The 16,024-nt window shown below is 36.1% G+C and overlaps 2 protein-coding genes across 3 annotated transcripts in view; one reads left to right on the top strand and one right to left on the bottom strand.

Moving 5' to 3' along the window:
* The window catches only part of LOC128985889 (probable isoaspartyl peptidase/L-asparaginase GA20639), a 208,148-nt gene that overhangs the window by 108,789 nt on the left and 83,335 nt on the right, over nucleotides 1-16,024 (bottom strand). Inside the window, exon 1 of one of the 2 annotated variants that reach the window (XM_054405862.1) lies at nucleotides 683-723. The exons of the other annotated variant lie outside the window; for it this stretch is intronic. The gene's annotated coding sequence lies outside the window, so the exon portion shown is untranslated. Of the gene's footprint in view, nucleotides 1-682; nucleotides 724-16,024 lie in introns of those variants that run through there. 2 annotated transcript variants of the gene reach the window in all.
* LOC128985887 (tubby-related protein 4-like) overlaps nucleotides 1-16,024 on the top strand; it is an 80,588-nt gene that overhangs the window by 19,901 nt on the left and 44,663 nt on the right. Inside the window, exons 4-6 of the mRNA XM_054405853.1 lie at nucleotides 698-805; nucleotides 1,770-1,920; nucleotides 8,850-9,112. Coding sequence (XP_054261828.1) covers nucleotides 698-805; nucleotides 1,770-1,920; nucleotides 8,850-9,112 — 522 coding nt within the window. The remainder of the gene's footprint in view (nucleotides 1-697; nucleotides 806-1,769; nucleotides 1,921-8,849; nucleotides 9,113-16,024) is intronic.

Below are 16,024 nucleotides of genomic sequence, written 5' to 3'. Positions count from 1 at the left end.
TGACGGTCAACAACAATGCAAAATTATTGACTCCTGCCGACTCTTAAATATGTCAGTGTCCTTTGACCGTCATTTTCCGTCACCACCATGCCGTTGCGGTCGCGTCTACAGTACTACATTACTAACGTGGCAGCGGCGGCGGCACCCGTAAGCGGTGGCACCCGTAAGCGGCTGGACACGTAAGCGGCAGCACTCGTCAGGGGTGTGCCGCCCCTAGGTTGCTGGCCTAGTGTGCCTAATGAAAATCCGTCCCTCTCTTGGACTTTATGAGTAGGGATTGTTAGTAATACAAAAATGGTTGTAGGTAAAGTATTGTACGCAACTTGCGTAATTAGCCTTTATGACACTCGTAGAAGTTTTAAAAGCACTTAAAAGCTAAGGCTCGTAACTTAAATTTTCTACTTATATCCTAAAGACTATCTTTACGCGATTGTTGCATAAATACCATAACAGCTGATTGTTGCATAAATACTGTAACAGCTGATTGTTGCATAAATACTGTAACAGCTGATTGTTGTATTGTTATTTCTTTGATAGTTCTTTGTTTAATTTTTGCATTTGTGGAAGCATACATCATAATGTACTATTATTCAAGAGACCGTTGTATTTAAACACAATGGGCTCTGTTCTACTGTGACATAATTAACAAGTAAATACAATAATTATTACTAATGTAACTTACCTATTGTCATTGCAGGATGGATTTGTCCTTGTGGGGTCAGTGGCAGGACAGCGCTACTGGTCATCAATGCTGAACCTCGAATGTATCATCACTTGTGGAATTTGGACTCCCGACGACCAACAGGTAGGTAAAACTAATTTCACTTTAACCCTCCGAGCGTCACTCGTCGAAAAATCGACGCGCGACACACTTTGTGTAGTGTCACGTGTCAATTTTTCGGCGCACGAACATCGTTTACGGCGAAGGCTCTATGACTGACTGAATCGGATTGAACTGAATCGAGTTTGGTATCGTTCTTTTCATTATATTCTAAGCTTTCTCCAGAGGTCTGTCTCTAAGCGCTTTATGTTCTCCGAGCCGATCGAATTGTAGCAGACAGCTGACGTGCGTATTTGTAAACAGGTTAGTTAACCTCGGACCGATGACTGATGTGTTTTATTATGTTTATCATTGTTTTAGTGTTAAAAATCAAAAGTAGTGATATACGTGGTGCATTATAAGAAGATTTAAGTGATTTTGAAGGGCTGGTTGATGATCCTGAAGAAGTAGGTAGTGATATTGATGTAAATTATCGGCCAGATTCCTAGCTATGGTTAGGCTATGCATTCTTAGCTAAACGCTATGTACTGAAATCTGTTTTTTGCCCATAACTTATTTATTTGCAAATCTACTTCCTTATATTATTATATATTTGTAATCTTCATAAAATTTAGAACAAAGTGGCTATTTTCAAATATTTATAGGCCTATAATTTATACAATTTCATTGAGCGCGAACTTATTTTTTTTTCAATTTTTCCAAAATAATTTTTATTTTTACCTAAAACATTTTTTTTAAAACAAATATTCCTTAGGTTTTATGTATGATATATTGAAGCCCATGATTTTCCAAACAAAATGGTATATAGAACAGTAGAATTAACATTGTTTTAAGCTTCTCAGATCCGTTTTAATAAAACCTTGCAAATGCGCCAAAAATAGGCGGACATTAAGGCCTAAACTATGGACACTCGGAGGGTTAACAAGTTATTATAATGAGATGGCAAGTTTATAACACAACAAATTTTTTATTGTGTTGGATTGTGTAGGTGTACTTTGGCACATCCACTGGTCAACTAGTTGTGATGGATGTGCACGGAGCCATGGTGGCACAGGTAGATTTAGCCAGTCCCATGGCAATCACCAACATGGCGTGGTCCTGTGAAAAGTTCAAGATGGAGGAGGGTGATGATAACATTGGTAAGCATTATATATGAAAATTTACTTCAGTTTAATAACCATAACCAATCAACACAATTTGTTGTTTTACGCTAGAGCTAGTTAGTTATTAATTAAACTAGCTGTGTGCCCGTTCTACGGACAGGGATCTTGTAGTCAGTTGAAACCTTATTATATTCAGATCAACAGGTACTTTGCATAGTAAGTGTGCAGTTTTCTAGATATATATAAACTTATTATAGGAATAATACTCACAACATTCGAAAACACAATATCTGACAGTTCCAAGCCAAACAAAATGCTTTCCAACTAAATGTCACTCGGATATAAATATTTTTTGTTCTATTTGATAACCAATGATAAACTTAACATTAAACTGGTTCTCGGGAAAAGTACCGGTACCGAGAGTCGTCAAAAATTGGTTGTAGATAGTTGGGTAGGCCTACGTACTGTAACCTTCACCTTTATTTTTTAATGGTTATGCCTTCTTAATTCAAGCATACTTTAAATTTTACATTATACCTTTTTTAAATTGTCTTAAATAATAGAGCTAGGGTAGTTGGATGAGTTTCTTTTTATCAGGGAAGTCCCATCTTTAATTTCAAAGATGTAAAGACTTATGGGTTCGTATGAAGCTAGTGAACCTAGGCAGAGTCAATGAAAACACCTGTTTACAAAAATTATTTTATTTTATATAAAAACTACTTATATACATACATGTAAGATAATGTCCACTATAAAATACCCTTAGGCCTACACCCTAGCATCATCAAGATAGTTATATTTTACTTAATTTGTGCTTGGCCTAGGCTAGTAAGTTACTGTTTTTAATTATTGATTTTCAGTACCATCTATGACTGAACTGAGCCCTTTGTAAAAGTATTTAATAATAGAAAACGTTTATTATGATGACTCTAGAATTCGTTAAGTTATAATGAAGATGTTTAATCACTAGGTTTGGTTACTTATCCGTTTTTGTGGTGTTGAAGATCCATGGCGTCTTTATGGCATACATTGGCCTAAGTTAGTCGGACAAGTTCAGCCTGATATAATTTCACTTGAACAATTATACTATAACACATTTTTATAGGCTGACTCGTTCATATTAAAATTTCTTGATGTTCCTGCATCTTGTATTTGTATGTACGGAGTACGATGCTAACTACCAAGAGACCAGCTCCGGTCTTTACTTAGGCACGGCTTCTTCATCAATGACCGAGTCTACGTTACAACCAGTGTTTTCTATTCAAAAATGCATGTTGCTTTAATTTTTTAGTTGTTGTAACAAATTTTTCAGCATAGCTAGAGAAAAATCTAAAAGTCATTCTATTTTAATTTGGCTTTTATCGGACCTGTAATTTTCGAGGTATTTGCTTTAATAACTTTAACTATTTCCCACTTCTTCCATCTTTTTCGCGCCATAACCGCCAAATTAAAACCATTCCTACACTTTTTTATAGTTTTTATTTATTCTTTATGAAATCCATACAATTCTTCAGAAACATATTTTATCACTTTTATCTGATTTAAGTTTTTTGATTAGACTTGTAATTTAAGAGTTTATTGCATTTTTGTCTCGGACTATTTTCTTGGTCACTTTTGCTCCGCGCAACGTCATGGCGGTTTTTCTCGGACCTTGTAAATTAATATTTTAAATTTAAATTTTTTTACTTAATTTCTCTAATTTGTCGGATCATTTTGATTTTTTAACACAAGTTAGGAAATTTCATATGCTTTTATCTGGTAACACTTTGAGCTCGATAGGACAAGTAGTTTTTTAGATATTCAAGTTATTCGATATGTCATTTTTCCACAATAGGCCTATTTTAATTTAGTCTTAATGTATGATTTAAACAGATTTTGACCTCCCCGACAATTCATTATGAAGGATATGTTCAATATCAATCTTTAGATGCAATGTTTTGACAGCTGAAAGCTTGTATCGTTTTTACTAAATTTTTTTAGTCTCAACTTGGAATACCTGTTACAAAAACCCCCTGAGTTATGTGAAGTAATGACGTAGTATTGCTTTACATGACTCACTACCTACTCATTTAACGGCTCAGTCAGTCAATTTTTTACTAAAATAAAATTTCAATTACATTTCATCTACAATTCTTACAACTAACTACAGTACATTCACTCCTGAAAACATACATTTTTCATAGTTCATTATATATTATGAAACAAATGTTATCCAATGATAAAATAAAATATACCTGAAATAAAAAAACATATAATAATAAATTCTTAAAATCTAACAATGGTAATCTTACTAATATTATAAATCTGAAAGTTTGTGAGTTTGTGTGTATGTTTGTGTGTGTGTGTGTGTGTGTTGCTCAATCACGCATAAACTACTGGACGGATTGGGCTGAAATTTGGCATGATGATAGCTCACATTCCCGATTAACATTAAAGCATATTCTTATCTCAAAAACCCTTTCGGGCTCCGCCCCAGTGGCTCTGTAGTTCCCCATGTTAATCTTATGATTTTTTATATTTAAAAGTAATTAATAAATCTTAACAGCTGTTTCAATTAAACAAGTTAGTTCTGTTCTATGATGTTCAATAGCATAAAAGTTACAAGGATTACCAACAGGGTGCAGTACTATTATTTTTTAAAATTTATAACAACAGCTAATTTCCAACCAAAAGGTGAGTGAGCGTAGCAAACGAACTTCAACCTGGAGGCGAGTTAGCGTAGCGAACGAGCTCCAACCTAAAGGTGAGTGAGCGTAGCGAACGAACTTCAACCAGGACGTGAATGAGCCATGCGAATACTTATGAAGTTAAACGGGGCGAAGCCCGCGGGTACAGCTAGTTTCTTCTAAATGTCTCTTTCTTCACTAGGCCGTAATTACATCACTAGATTCAATAAGTGTCTTTCTTCCCTAGTATCTGTACAAGTCACATCCTTGACATTGTGGTCCTTTATAAAGAATTTAATTGAATAATTATCACACACCTTTAGTTGTTTTTTTATTGTCCATCCTCTACTTTGGATTTAACTGGTTTTTACCAACTCCAGCAGTTTGTATTTTTGACTGTCCTTCCTCTACCTTGGATTTACTTGTTTAATACATCCAGCAGTTTGTATTTTAGATCCTATTTTCTCCCTTCTTCCATCAATGTTTGGATTAAATTGACATTGCAGGCTCCAAATGTTTCCTGGCTTAAAATTTTGCTCCAAAGTAACTGTTGATAACAATGTTTTCACTGTTTTTTATGATGCACAAACTCACTTTTCTAAACTAAAGGTACTCAGGGCTATAGGTACTATTCAATATCATAAAAGTTATGTCCATTGTCCATCTATCTTGATGTGCTTTTTTACAGTCTAAATATTCTTATCTAAAACCTTTTTTATTTATACAATACCATATCTTAATAACATGTTAACATAATACTTTTTTATAAATTATTATAATACAAAAAAACCTTTTAATATGCTTAATAAATGTTCATACCCATTAATGGAATATTCATTGACCATTATTCAAAATTTTATTGACATCTCATATTATTTAGGTAAGCCTATTATTTGTTTATTTGTTTATATTTTTTATTTATTTTTTATTTTTTTTTACTATAAATGACTATCCACAAAGTACTGTATTGGAATAACTTTATCTCGTGTGTATCTTTTTCGTGATTTTTGTATTATAAGGGCCCAAAAACAGAAATCGTACCTCAAACACAACCGGCCCAATTTATCCAAGCAACCAGACACATACTTTTGAGGCTATTGTAACTTGGACAACTAAATTTACTCAAAATATTTCTTCAATTGTGTAACATTATAGGTTCCTACTATCTTATCTGAGTTCAACTCCTTTAACTTATAGGCATTTTCCATTTTAATCTCAACTATTATATATGGTCCAGTAAAGAGCAGAAAGAACTTCTTTATCTTTTTATTAATTTTATTTGACAAATTATGAGTCTTAACCAGGACTTTATCACCTATTAAAAATGTTACTGGCTTAATTTTTTTATCAAACTTTGCCTTTCTTTTTTGAGCCCCATTTAACAATTTCTCTCTTACTAAGGTTACACACTGTACTTGACTAAAATCTCTATCACTAGGAAACTCGATTACTTTTTCTAGAAAATGTGTATTTACTTTTCCTAGCATTACCTCTGCAGGTACATGCTCGGTAACACCATGAACTGAGATTTAGACAATTTTCAATGAACTCAAGTACATTTGGCCAATTAGTATGCTTATTATGACAATATATGCGTATCATTTTGTTGATTTCTTTATTTATTTGTTCAGTTGGATTTGATTGAGGATGGTACACTGATGTATGTAAAGTTTTTATCCTAGCATCTGTTAAAGTTGAATACCATAAATCACTTGTAAACCAATTCCGCTTGTGTACCATGATCGCTTAAAATTAATTCTACTTCTCCTACCTCAGGGATGTATTTGTTAAAAATTTTACTCAACAAAGTTCTAGTGTTCGCATGTTTTATGGCGTACATTTTAACATATTTTGAGAATACATCAATTAGTACAAAAATGTACTTTACTCCTCCTGGTCCAGTAGGTAACTCTCCTATCAAATCTACTACTATTAGCTGCCTAACTCTTTCCGGAACTATAGGAATTAAACTACCTATTTGTTTGACAGTGACTTGTTTTGCTTTCTAACATTCTGATTTTTATGTATGTTAAACTTTAAAGTTCCTACGTTTCCCTAGGAATTGTTACCGATAAAAAAATTCCAATTTAATTAGATAAATCAGACTAAAATATTGTTTGTAGAATGGATCAAATAACAAACTACGTAAAAAGCTATGTTTTTTTTTTATATTTGAAAATATATTTTCAAGATAGGTAAGTGTTTGAATTGAAAACAACAGACAACTGGCATCAGTATTGGTGGCTGTGGGGAAAACGGGTGGCCCAGCGAGCGCTGTGCGCCGAGCGCCTGGGCGAAAATGTATCGAATGCTTCTGTATTGTTAATTGAGTAGGATAATTAAATATTTAGGGAAACCTTTTTAGTGTGTTACACTTTAAAGTTCCTATATTTCCCTAGGAATTGTTACTGATAAAAAATGCCAATTTAATTAAGTAAATCAGACTAAAATATTGTTTGTAGAACGGATAAAAAATAATAAACTAAATAACTAATAAACTAGTTTTGTTATTTTTAATTTATTTTCAAAATATGTACAGCTTGTGACACCTAAGCTTGCACTTGGCCTAGCGCAGGCATTGTAGGTGGGAGGAGGGTGGAGCTAGGGAAAAGACCGGACTGCAAACATTTCTGCTGCCTCACGGAGGCGACTCCCCTTGTATTATGTACTTGAGCGCCTTCATATGGGTCGCGAGGACAGTTGATGAAACCCAAATGATGGGACATAATGTTTTTGAAAAAGGTACTAGTAGCGATCGGTCAAGTGCCAGCTTAGATGTCACGAGCTGTAAGTGTTTAGATTGAAAACAACAGAGAACTGGCAGTAGTATTTGCGGCTGTGACGAATACGGCCGGACCGGCTAGCGCCGAGTGCCTGAGCGAAAATGTATCGAACGCTTCTTTTGTATTTGTTCTTGAGTAGGATAGTTAAAATCTATATTATTAATACCTTACATGAAACTTTATGAACAATAAGGCTTTTTTGTTTTAAGATTTAACCCCACATATTATATACCAAAATGTTCGTCTATGTGTGTAGATTTGCAAACTGACCTTAAATTTTTGAAAAAGTCCCTTGGGCTCTGCCCCAGTGGCTTTTAAAGTTCCCATGTTATCCTTATGAAGAACAGATTATGATCCGCTGGATAATTTAATTGCCGTTAATATTTTAGTTGCAATGGAAACCTGTACTACAAAAAATATTTAACAAATTTCTAGATTTACCAAGACATGTGTACATCTATGAGTACCGTACTGAAAAAAAATAATTCTATAACCACTTATTGAACATTGTATAATTTTACCCGGGCAAAGCCGGGTTTGGCTGCTAGTATTTAGGTAAACCTTTATTGTGTATTTGAAAGAGGATTTTATGCTTTACAATTTGAATGAACAGTTTTCCTTATAACGGCAAACCAAAAGGATACTTGGTGAAAAATGCTAACTATGAGTTTCAATATGTCAATTTAATTAGGTTTTAAATTAGTAAAAAGAAGAAAGGAAAATAAAGTAACACATTTTCTTTAGATTTAATATCCAGCCGGGAGTCTACAAGAAATTTTTATGCTAACAGGAGGTTTTTAAGTCAATTACTTTACTAGTAACACCCATTTCCATAAACAATTGCATAAATCCAACATGGCCGACTTATTTTTGAAAATGGCGGAAAAGTCCCCATGTGATTTTTTTGGGACTTTCATCTGTGGGTTCAGGAGACCTTAAATAAATGATTTCCAACAAGTTTCAACTTTTTTTTTGAATTTCCCAAATTTTGCTATCTTGGAGCTAATAATTGCACTGGATTGTACAAACTGTCATTTCCTACTATAAAATAGAGTGCTATCACCTACAGGTGAAATTTTTTTTGTTGGAAAAATAAGATCTTTGTAAAATAAGCTAAGTCCTACATTGGTTTTTATATATTTTCCTATTCTAAAACCAAAGAAATCAAATAAAAATTTGTTTACTTTAGGCTGGGGTCCGAGGAGGTGATACATTTTCTAGACAACTTATATTTATGCAGATGATATTGTCCTCGAATATGGATGGACAAAATACAACACGCTGCCTTTACAGTTTTGCCTTAGTCTGTTCTACTCATAGAGATTTAAAAAAATACAAAATACTCAGTCTACTTCTTTTGGTGAAAACATCATAAAGCTAAGTTTAAGCAGTTAATCACTCTTATGCTTGACAATTTATTGTGTTACTTAAACTTAAAAATTTGTAACCATACATTCACATTTTGTTGTTATATAGTTTATGAAGTTAATTTGTAAACCGCCCTTGTCTGAATCAGATACAAGTCGTTACGTGCTGGCAGTCAGTGTGGAGAATGGCTGCATCTTATTGCTGAAGCATCACGACGACGTGAGTCCCATTAGGATCAGCACTGGGCTGAGTCCTCTGCACCTGGAGTGGAGCAACTGTCGCCAACTACTGAGCGTGGCTGGTAGCCGGGCCGCCAACACCAGTGCTGCAACACAGGAATACACCAACGTTGTCAGGGTCTACACTGATACTGGCGTCTTGTTGTACTCTGCACTCATCCCATATACTCAGGTATTAAATCAAAATACTTCTCAAGTCTCCTGAACATTGAATTTGCAACATAGCCAATAATTAACCATCACATTATCTAAATACAGTAGAACCTCGCTAATTTGAACCTCGATAATTCAAAAACCTCTATAATTAGAAATGTTTGTCTATTCCCCTCAGAAAACCTCTAAAATTCAAAAAATAATATAATACCGATAATTCGAAGTGATTTTCACGCTTTAGGGAGCCTCTATAATTTGAATTTGCACATACACAAGCCTCTACTATTTGAATTTATTGCCGTAATTTGAAGTGTTACCTCCACAATTCAAAGTCAACCTCTACAATTCGAACTGCGTTACCGTAAGCTTCTGCAATTCGAATTCACGACAAAAAATTATCCTGTTGAAACATGAACTGACGCTCTTATTGATCTTCCCACAGTTAGCTCATCAGTATCCAACCGTTTTATATGCAATGTAGACGTCTTTAACATTCAGTCAGATTTTGCGGTGTTAGGCCTAATTGATTGTTAGTTGATGAGTGTTTTAGTGCAGTGAGCTAGAATGAGTGGTAAGAAGTACAAGTCCTTAACCTTGGCAGAAAAACTTAAAATAATTAATGAAGTGAACAGTGATGGAAAACTTAAAAAGGATTTAGCTGAAGAGTATGGTATCCCCGCCAGCACATTATTTACGATCCTTAAACAAGAGGAACTAGTTAGGCAACGAATGGAGGCAGGTAATTTAAACAATAAGAGAGTGAGTAAATCCGAATTTCCTGAAGTGGAGGAATGCTTGATAAAATGGTTTAAGCAATGTAGGGACCATAACGTAAGTGTAGGGGGGCCAATCCTCGAAGAAAAAGCTGAAGGTTTTGCCAAATCATTAGGCCATGATAATTTTCGAGCAAGTAATGGTTGGTTGGAGAAATTCAAACAAAGAAATGACATTGTTTTTCGTAAGGTGTGTGGAGAGAGTGCAAGCGTTGATGACAATGTATGTAAAAACTGGAAAGAGGAACTAAAAACAATGTTGAAAGACTATGATCCTAAAAAACAAATATTTAATGCTGATGAAACGGCCTTGTACTACCAATGTCTTCCCGATAAAACTTTAACTTTCAAAAACAAAAAATGTTATGGTGGTAAGAACAGTTAAGTTCGAGCAACACTTTCGCTTGCGAGTAATATGACATGAATAGAAAAGTTAAAGCCGTTTAAGAATAAGAATAAGAATAAGAATCCTTTATTGTCATTAGACACAGTTGTGCAATAGACATTGTCAAAGAAAACTATAAACTAGAAAATGTAACAGAGTCATGAACATTATCACAGTAGACCTCATATAACATACATGTAAAACTTAGCCTATATCACAGAAGAGATCACAGTTGTCAATTGAGAATAAATATCATAAAATAAAAATTGTTGAATAACAATGCATGTTACTTAAAATCTATAAAATCAATAGCACTCAAATGCAAAAACTCATTAACAGAATAAAGTGGGTGCTTTAGAAGACCATTTGTTACAACAGTTTTAAAATTAGCAAAGGATTCAATATTCTTGACATGATGAGGTAGTATATTGTACAGTTTAAGCCCTATAACTTTAGAGCTTTTGGCTGCTTTGGTCAATCTACAAAAGGGAATGTCTTTCATGCTTGAGCCTTGTGTTGTGGCTATGTACATTTAGCCGTTTCAACAAGAATACAGATTGTTTTTTTACTTCTAATAGAACATACAAAACATATAAACTAAAGACAGTTAACACTTTTTCATGGATAAAAATAGGCCTACAGTGCTCTGAGTAGTCAGCTGAAGCTAGTATTCTGACAGCTTTTTTCTGAACCAGTAAGACATCATGTACTCCAGCTGCATTTCCCCATAAACATATGCCATACAGTAAATTACTTTGAAAGAAACTATTGTAAGCAAGCTTGAGATATGACTTCGGGACATTTTTATCTAAAGATCTTAGTAAATATACAACTCTTGAAAGTTTGTTACAAATATAATCCGTATGAAATTGCCATGTCAATTTTCTACCAAGAACTAACCCTAATTGATCACAGGAGGGAGAATCACTAGCCTTGACATTTTTATTACTAAAAACTATGGTTTGAGTTTTGTCATTGTTAAGTATGAAACCATTGGTACTGAACCAGTTGGATACACTTTTAAGGGCACTTTCAGAATTCAAATTGACAGTTTTTATATCAGAACCAGCATTAAACAAAGTAGTGTCATCAGGAAAACATACAGTCTCAAATGGTACATTAACATCAATGTCATTAACCATGACAAGGAATAAAAGAGGTCCAAGAACCGAACCTTGCGGCACGCCAAAGGGTACAAGTCTCTTACATGAATACTGATTATTGACACAGACTATTTGTTCTCTATTATCTAGGTATGAGCTAAGAAGTGACAGAGTTGTATCAGTCACCTTGTAGTACTTTAACTTAGCCAGCAATGTCTCATGACAAACACAATCAAAGGCTTTACTGAGGTCACATAAGGTGACACCAGTATCGGCTCTGCTTTCAAGGTTTGCTAGGATTGCATCTACAAGATAGGTCACAGCTTGAATTGTAGATTTCCCAGTTCTGAAACCATACTGTATAGTTGAAAACAAGGAATTATCTTCAAAATAATTGTACAGCTGGTCATGTAAAATTCGTTCAAAAACTTTGGCAAAGACTGGAATTAAAGCTATTGGCCTATAACTAGCTGGGAGATCTCTGCACCCTTTCTTAAAAACAGGAACAACCTTAGATAACTTAAGCTTTGCAGGAAATACACCTTCAATAAGACAACTATTTATACAATAGGTTAAAGGCTCTACAATCACAGGTAAAATAGACTTTTTCCTACAGTTACCTAACAATGTACATGTTCTCTCACTGATTTGAGAAAGCAAAGTGGCCAATTCGCTCATCAGTGAGACAATGTTAACATTGTCTCACTCTAATTACTTTGTCTCACTCCAGATTTGCAACGTGAAGGCACGAAATAGTGAGCGCGTAACATGCAGGCAACGTCGTATGCGCGCGAAATACGTTGGCAGCACTGGCTGTAAATCAGCTGGTCAGCTGTTGTACTGTTGTATTTGTCACTTCACATTAAATGTTATATTAAAAGTTCACTTCTGTGTAAAAATAGGTTATGTTTCTTCACCAATTTATTTGTTTTATGGTAACTGTAGGAAAAGTATAATGTGCAACTCGAGTTCAAAGTACAATTGCCTCACTCGAGAAACCATTCCTCACTCGCCTACGGCTCGTGAGTAAGGATTTCTCTCGAGTGAGTCAATTGCTCACTTTTCTCACTAGTTGCACAAATAACTATAGCACATCACTAGACAGGCCATAAATATCACGACTTTTAGAACTTTTTAGAAGCCGCACATGATCGGTAAATACAAAAAAACCTAGATGTTTTGCTGGTGTTAAGTAATTTCCTTTTGAATATGACACAAATCCAAAAGCATGGATGAATAGTAACCTTTTTGGGCAATGGTTGCTTAAGCTAGACAAACAAATGAAGAAGGAAAAATTTAACATTCTTTTATTCATTGACAACTGTAGTGCACATAACGACATCAAAGCTTGACACAATCAAAGTTCAGTTCCTTCCTGCCAACACAACGTCAAAACTTCAACCGCTGGACCAGGGAATTATAAAAAATGTCCAGACTGTAAAGTGAAAGTAGTCCGCAGTATAATACTCGACCGGCTTATCAACTCTCCGATAAGGGGGTTCCCCGCGATTTTAGTAAACAAACACAGCCGAATAATAATACACTGATGTCCCAAACAAATAAACAAAGACGTACACCTACTTGTTTGAATTGTAATGAAATTGGTCATGCATATTATCATAGTAAATTACCAAAAGTGTTAAAATGCTTCCACTGTAAGAAGGTAGGTATTCGAACCCGTGATTGTGGATGTCGTCAGGGAAACGAGCCACGGGCTTAGGTGATAGGAGGTCGCCCGAGTCCAAATCTAATCCTAAATCCTCCGACTGGCATATTTGGCTGGAAAAAGTCAAAAAGTTCCCGGAAGGGGTTGGAGTCGGCACTGCTAATTTAGATCAGCGGCCCTATTTTCAAATTAATATTTATAGACAGGCTTTTTGGACGCTTTTAGACACCGGTGCCGCGATAACTTTAATTAATTCCTAAGTGGCAAAACATTTGGAGGCGCAGGGCATAAAAGCTAAAAACGCGTCTATTTTAGTACAGTTAGCGGACGGGGCTAAAGTGCAACAAAATTGTGTTTATGAGTTTGAGGGTATTATTGAGGGTACGCGTCAGAAGATTAAGGCGGTTTGTTTGCCCTCATTGACGTGTGATGTCATGTTAGGAATTGATATGATTAGTAAGCTAAATTTGATTTCGTACAACATCAAAGTAACTTGTTTAAAGGGATCGGACAAGTTCGATAGTACCCAAGAAGAGAAGGGGTTAGGAGCTCTAAAGGTCAGAAAACTCAACTAGACGAGTTCTTAGGTAAGCAATTGCCCCTTTTTAATCAGGTATCGGGACGAACTTCGTTAATAGAACACAAAATAAATCTGAAACCGGGAGTAGCCCCTATTAAGCAACGATACTATCCTCGCAACCCTGCGATGCAGGGTGTGATTAACGACGAGGTGAAACAAATGCTGGACGACGGAGTAATTGAAAAATCAAGTAGTAGCTGGTCTTCGCCGGTTGTTCTAATCCGTAAACCATCCGGCAAGTATCGGTTTTGCATTGACTTTCGTGCTATTAATAGGGCGTCCGACCTGGATGCTTATGCACTTCCGCGTATCAATGCTATTTTGGACAAACTCAAAAATGCCAAATTTATATCAACCCTGGACCTAGCCAATGGCTACTGGCAGGTTCCTTTAGCCACTGAGATCAGCCCAGTAACGGCTTTTACTGTACCGGGGGTAGGTTTGTTTCAGTTCACTGTGATGCCGTTTGGCCTCCATTCGGCCCCTGCCACGTTCCAACGACTTTTAGACCAAATTATAGGCCCTGAATTAGAACCTCATGCGTTCGCATATCTTGACGATCTTATCGTTGTTACCTCAACCTTTGATGAGCATCTTGCTCTGCTAATAGAAGTTTTTGAACGATTGCGTACGGCCGGCCTCAAACTAAATTACGAAAAATGTAATTTCTGCCAGACCGAATTAAAATATTTAGGACATATCGTTAACGCCGAAGGTATAAGTACTGACCCTGACAAAGTAAAAGCGATCAACGAGTTTCCTAGGCCGACGAATATTAAGAGCCTTAGAAGTTTCTTAGGGCTCGCTTCCTGGTACAGGCGCTTTGTAGATCGATTTGCCTGTATCACCTCCCCTCTTACGAGTCTGTTAAAGAAGGGAAACCTGTGGAAGTGGACAGATAAACAAGAGCAGGCGTACGTTGAATTAAAAAGTCGCCTTACTTCTATGCCTATACTTGCCTGCCCCGATTTTGAAAAGACGTTCGTCCTTCAAGTCGACGCGTCAGACGAAGGATTAGGAGCCTCCCTCACCCAGCGTCGTGATAATGGGGAGGTGGTCATCGCCTATGCGAGTCGTCTGCTTTCAAATGCCAAACGCAAGTACACCGTAACCGAGAAAGAATGCTTGGCTTTTAGTCTGGGCGGTAAAGAAATTTCGCCCCTATTTAGAGGGTTACCGCTTTATTGCGGTGACGGACCATATAGCGCTAAAGTGGCTCTTGCGTCTAAAAGAACCTACTGGACAGCTGGCCAGGTGGGTTCTCGAGCTCCAAAATGAGTTTGATGTAGAGTATAGGAAAGGGGCGTACAACTGTGTAGCTGACGTATTGTCGCGTTTTCCAGTCGAGGGTTTGACGACTAACGACCTTGACGTGTCGGCTTGTCCCGTGGACGTGAACACCCCGAGTCAGGTTGCGAAACAGCCCCAGGACAGTGAGACAGTGTCCGTGGATAAATGGTACGACCGTCTTTTTGCAAAGGTAGCCAGAATTCCAGTTTCCATCAATAGATTCACTATTCGGGACAATAAGCTATATAAATTGTTTAGGCGGAAAGTGTCCCACGGGAAACCGAAGGAATGTTGGAAGCTTTGCGTTCGAGTAGAGGACCACAATTTATTGAGCGAAGCGACCGGAGCGAGCGTAGCTCACTTTCCCTCACTTTGTAACTTCTTTGTAAGAGCATCAGAATGTAATGGCTTCACCAATTGATATGAAATTTGGCCAACAGCTAAAGAATACTGAGCACAATGTTTTGGTAAAAAATATTTGCAAATTTCCTTCTGGATTTTATTTTACGGGTCACGCAATTTCGCTTGTTATTTTAATGTAAGTTGAAAGAAAAATTATATTGGGTTTATGACATATGGGTTTATCTCGTTTTATTTAAATAAGATAAACATATGTTAATTGTTTGTAACTGTTTTGTTTACATTTCAATGTTTACTTTCATCCTAGGTTAATGTTAGTTTATCGAATGGAAGTAACAGTTTTGCTATATTTGTTTTGAGCATGGCTCAAAGACCACGTCGTAATATTGGTCGTCGCACCAATAATGCAAATATTTTAAGATAGTGGCGTCGTGAACAAGAAGAACCAGATGAAGCAGTGGCGGAAGAAGCTGATAATGATAGGCAGTTTGCTAATCAATTCCAATATATAATAGGTTACGTACCTTGGTCCGTCTTCAGTCTTATTTTTAGTCAATGGATGACTAGTTTCGGGTACAAAGACCCATTGTCAAATCCTTTTTCAAAACATCACGTAGAAGCTAGTCAAAAATCCGACGGAAGTCTCCATCATTATATAAATACAAGTTGACACATAAAGTTTATTATTTAAAAAACACAAGTTACAAAACATATAAGATGATTGATAGGCCGGCCACATTTAACACGGGACAAACCGACACAGGTTACACGGCG

The sequence above is a fragment of the Macrosteles quadrilineatus genome, unplaced genomic scaffold (assembly GCF_028750875.1).
Source record: "Macrosteles quadrilineatus isolate MER2022 unplaced genomic scaffold, UCM_ALF_1.0 Scaffold_2__2_contigs__length_208266976, whole genome shotgun sequence".
NCBI classification, from domain to species: Eukaryota; Metazoa; Arthropoda; class Insecta; order Hemiptera; family Cicadellidae; genus Macrosteles; species Macrosteles quadrilineatus.
The sequence above is the reverse complement of the archived record's forward strand: the minus strand, read 5'-3'. Positions and strand labels throughout refer to the sequence as shown.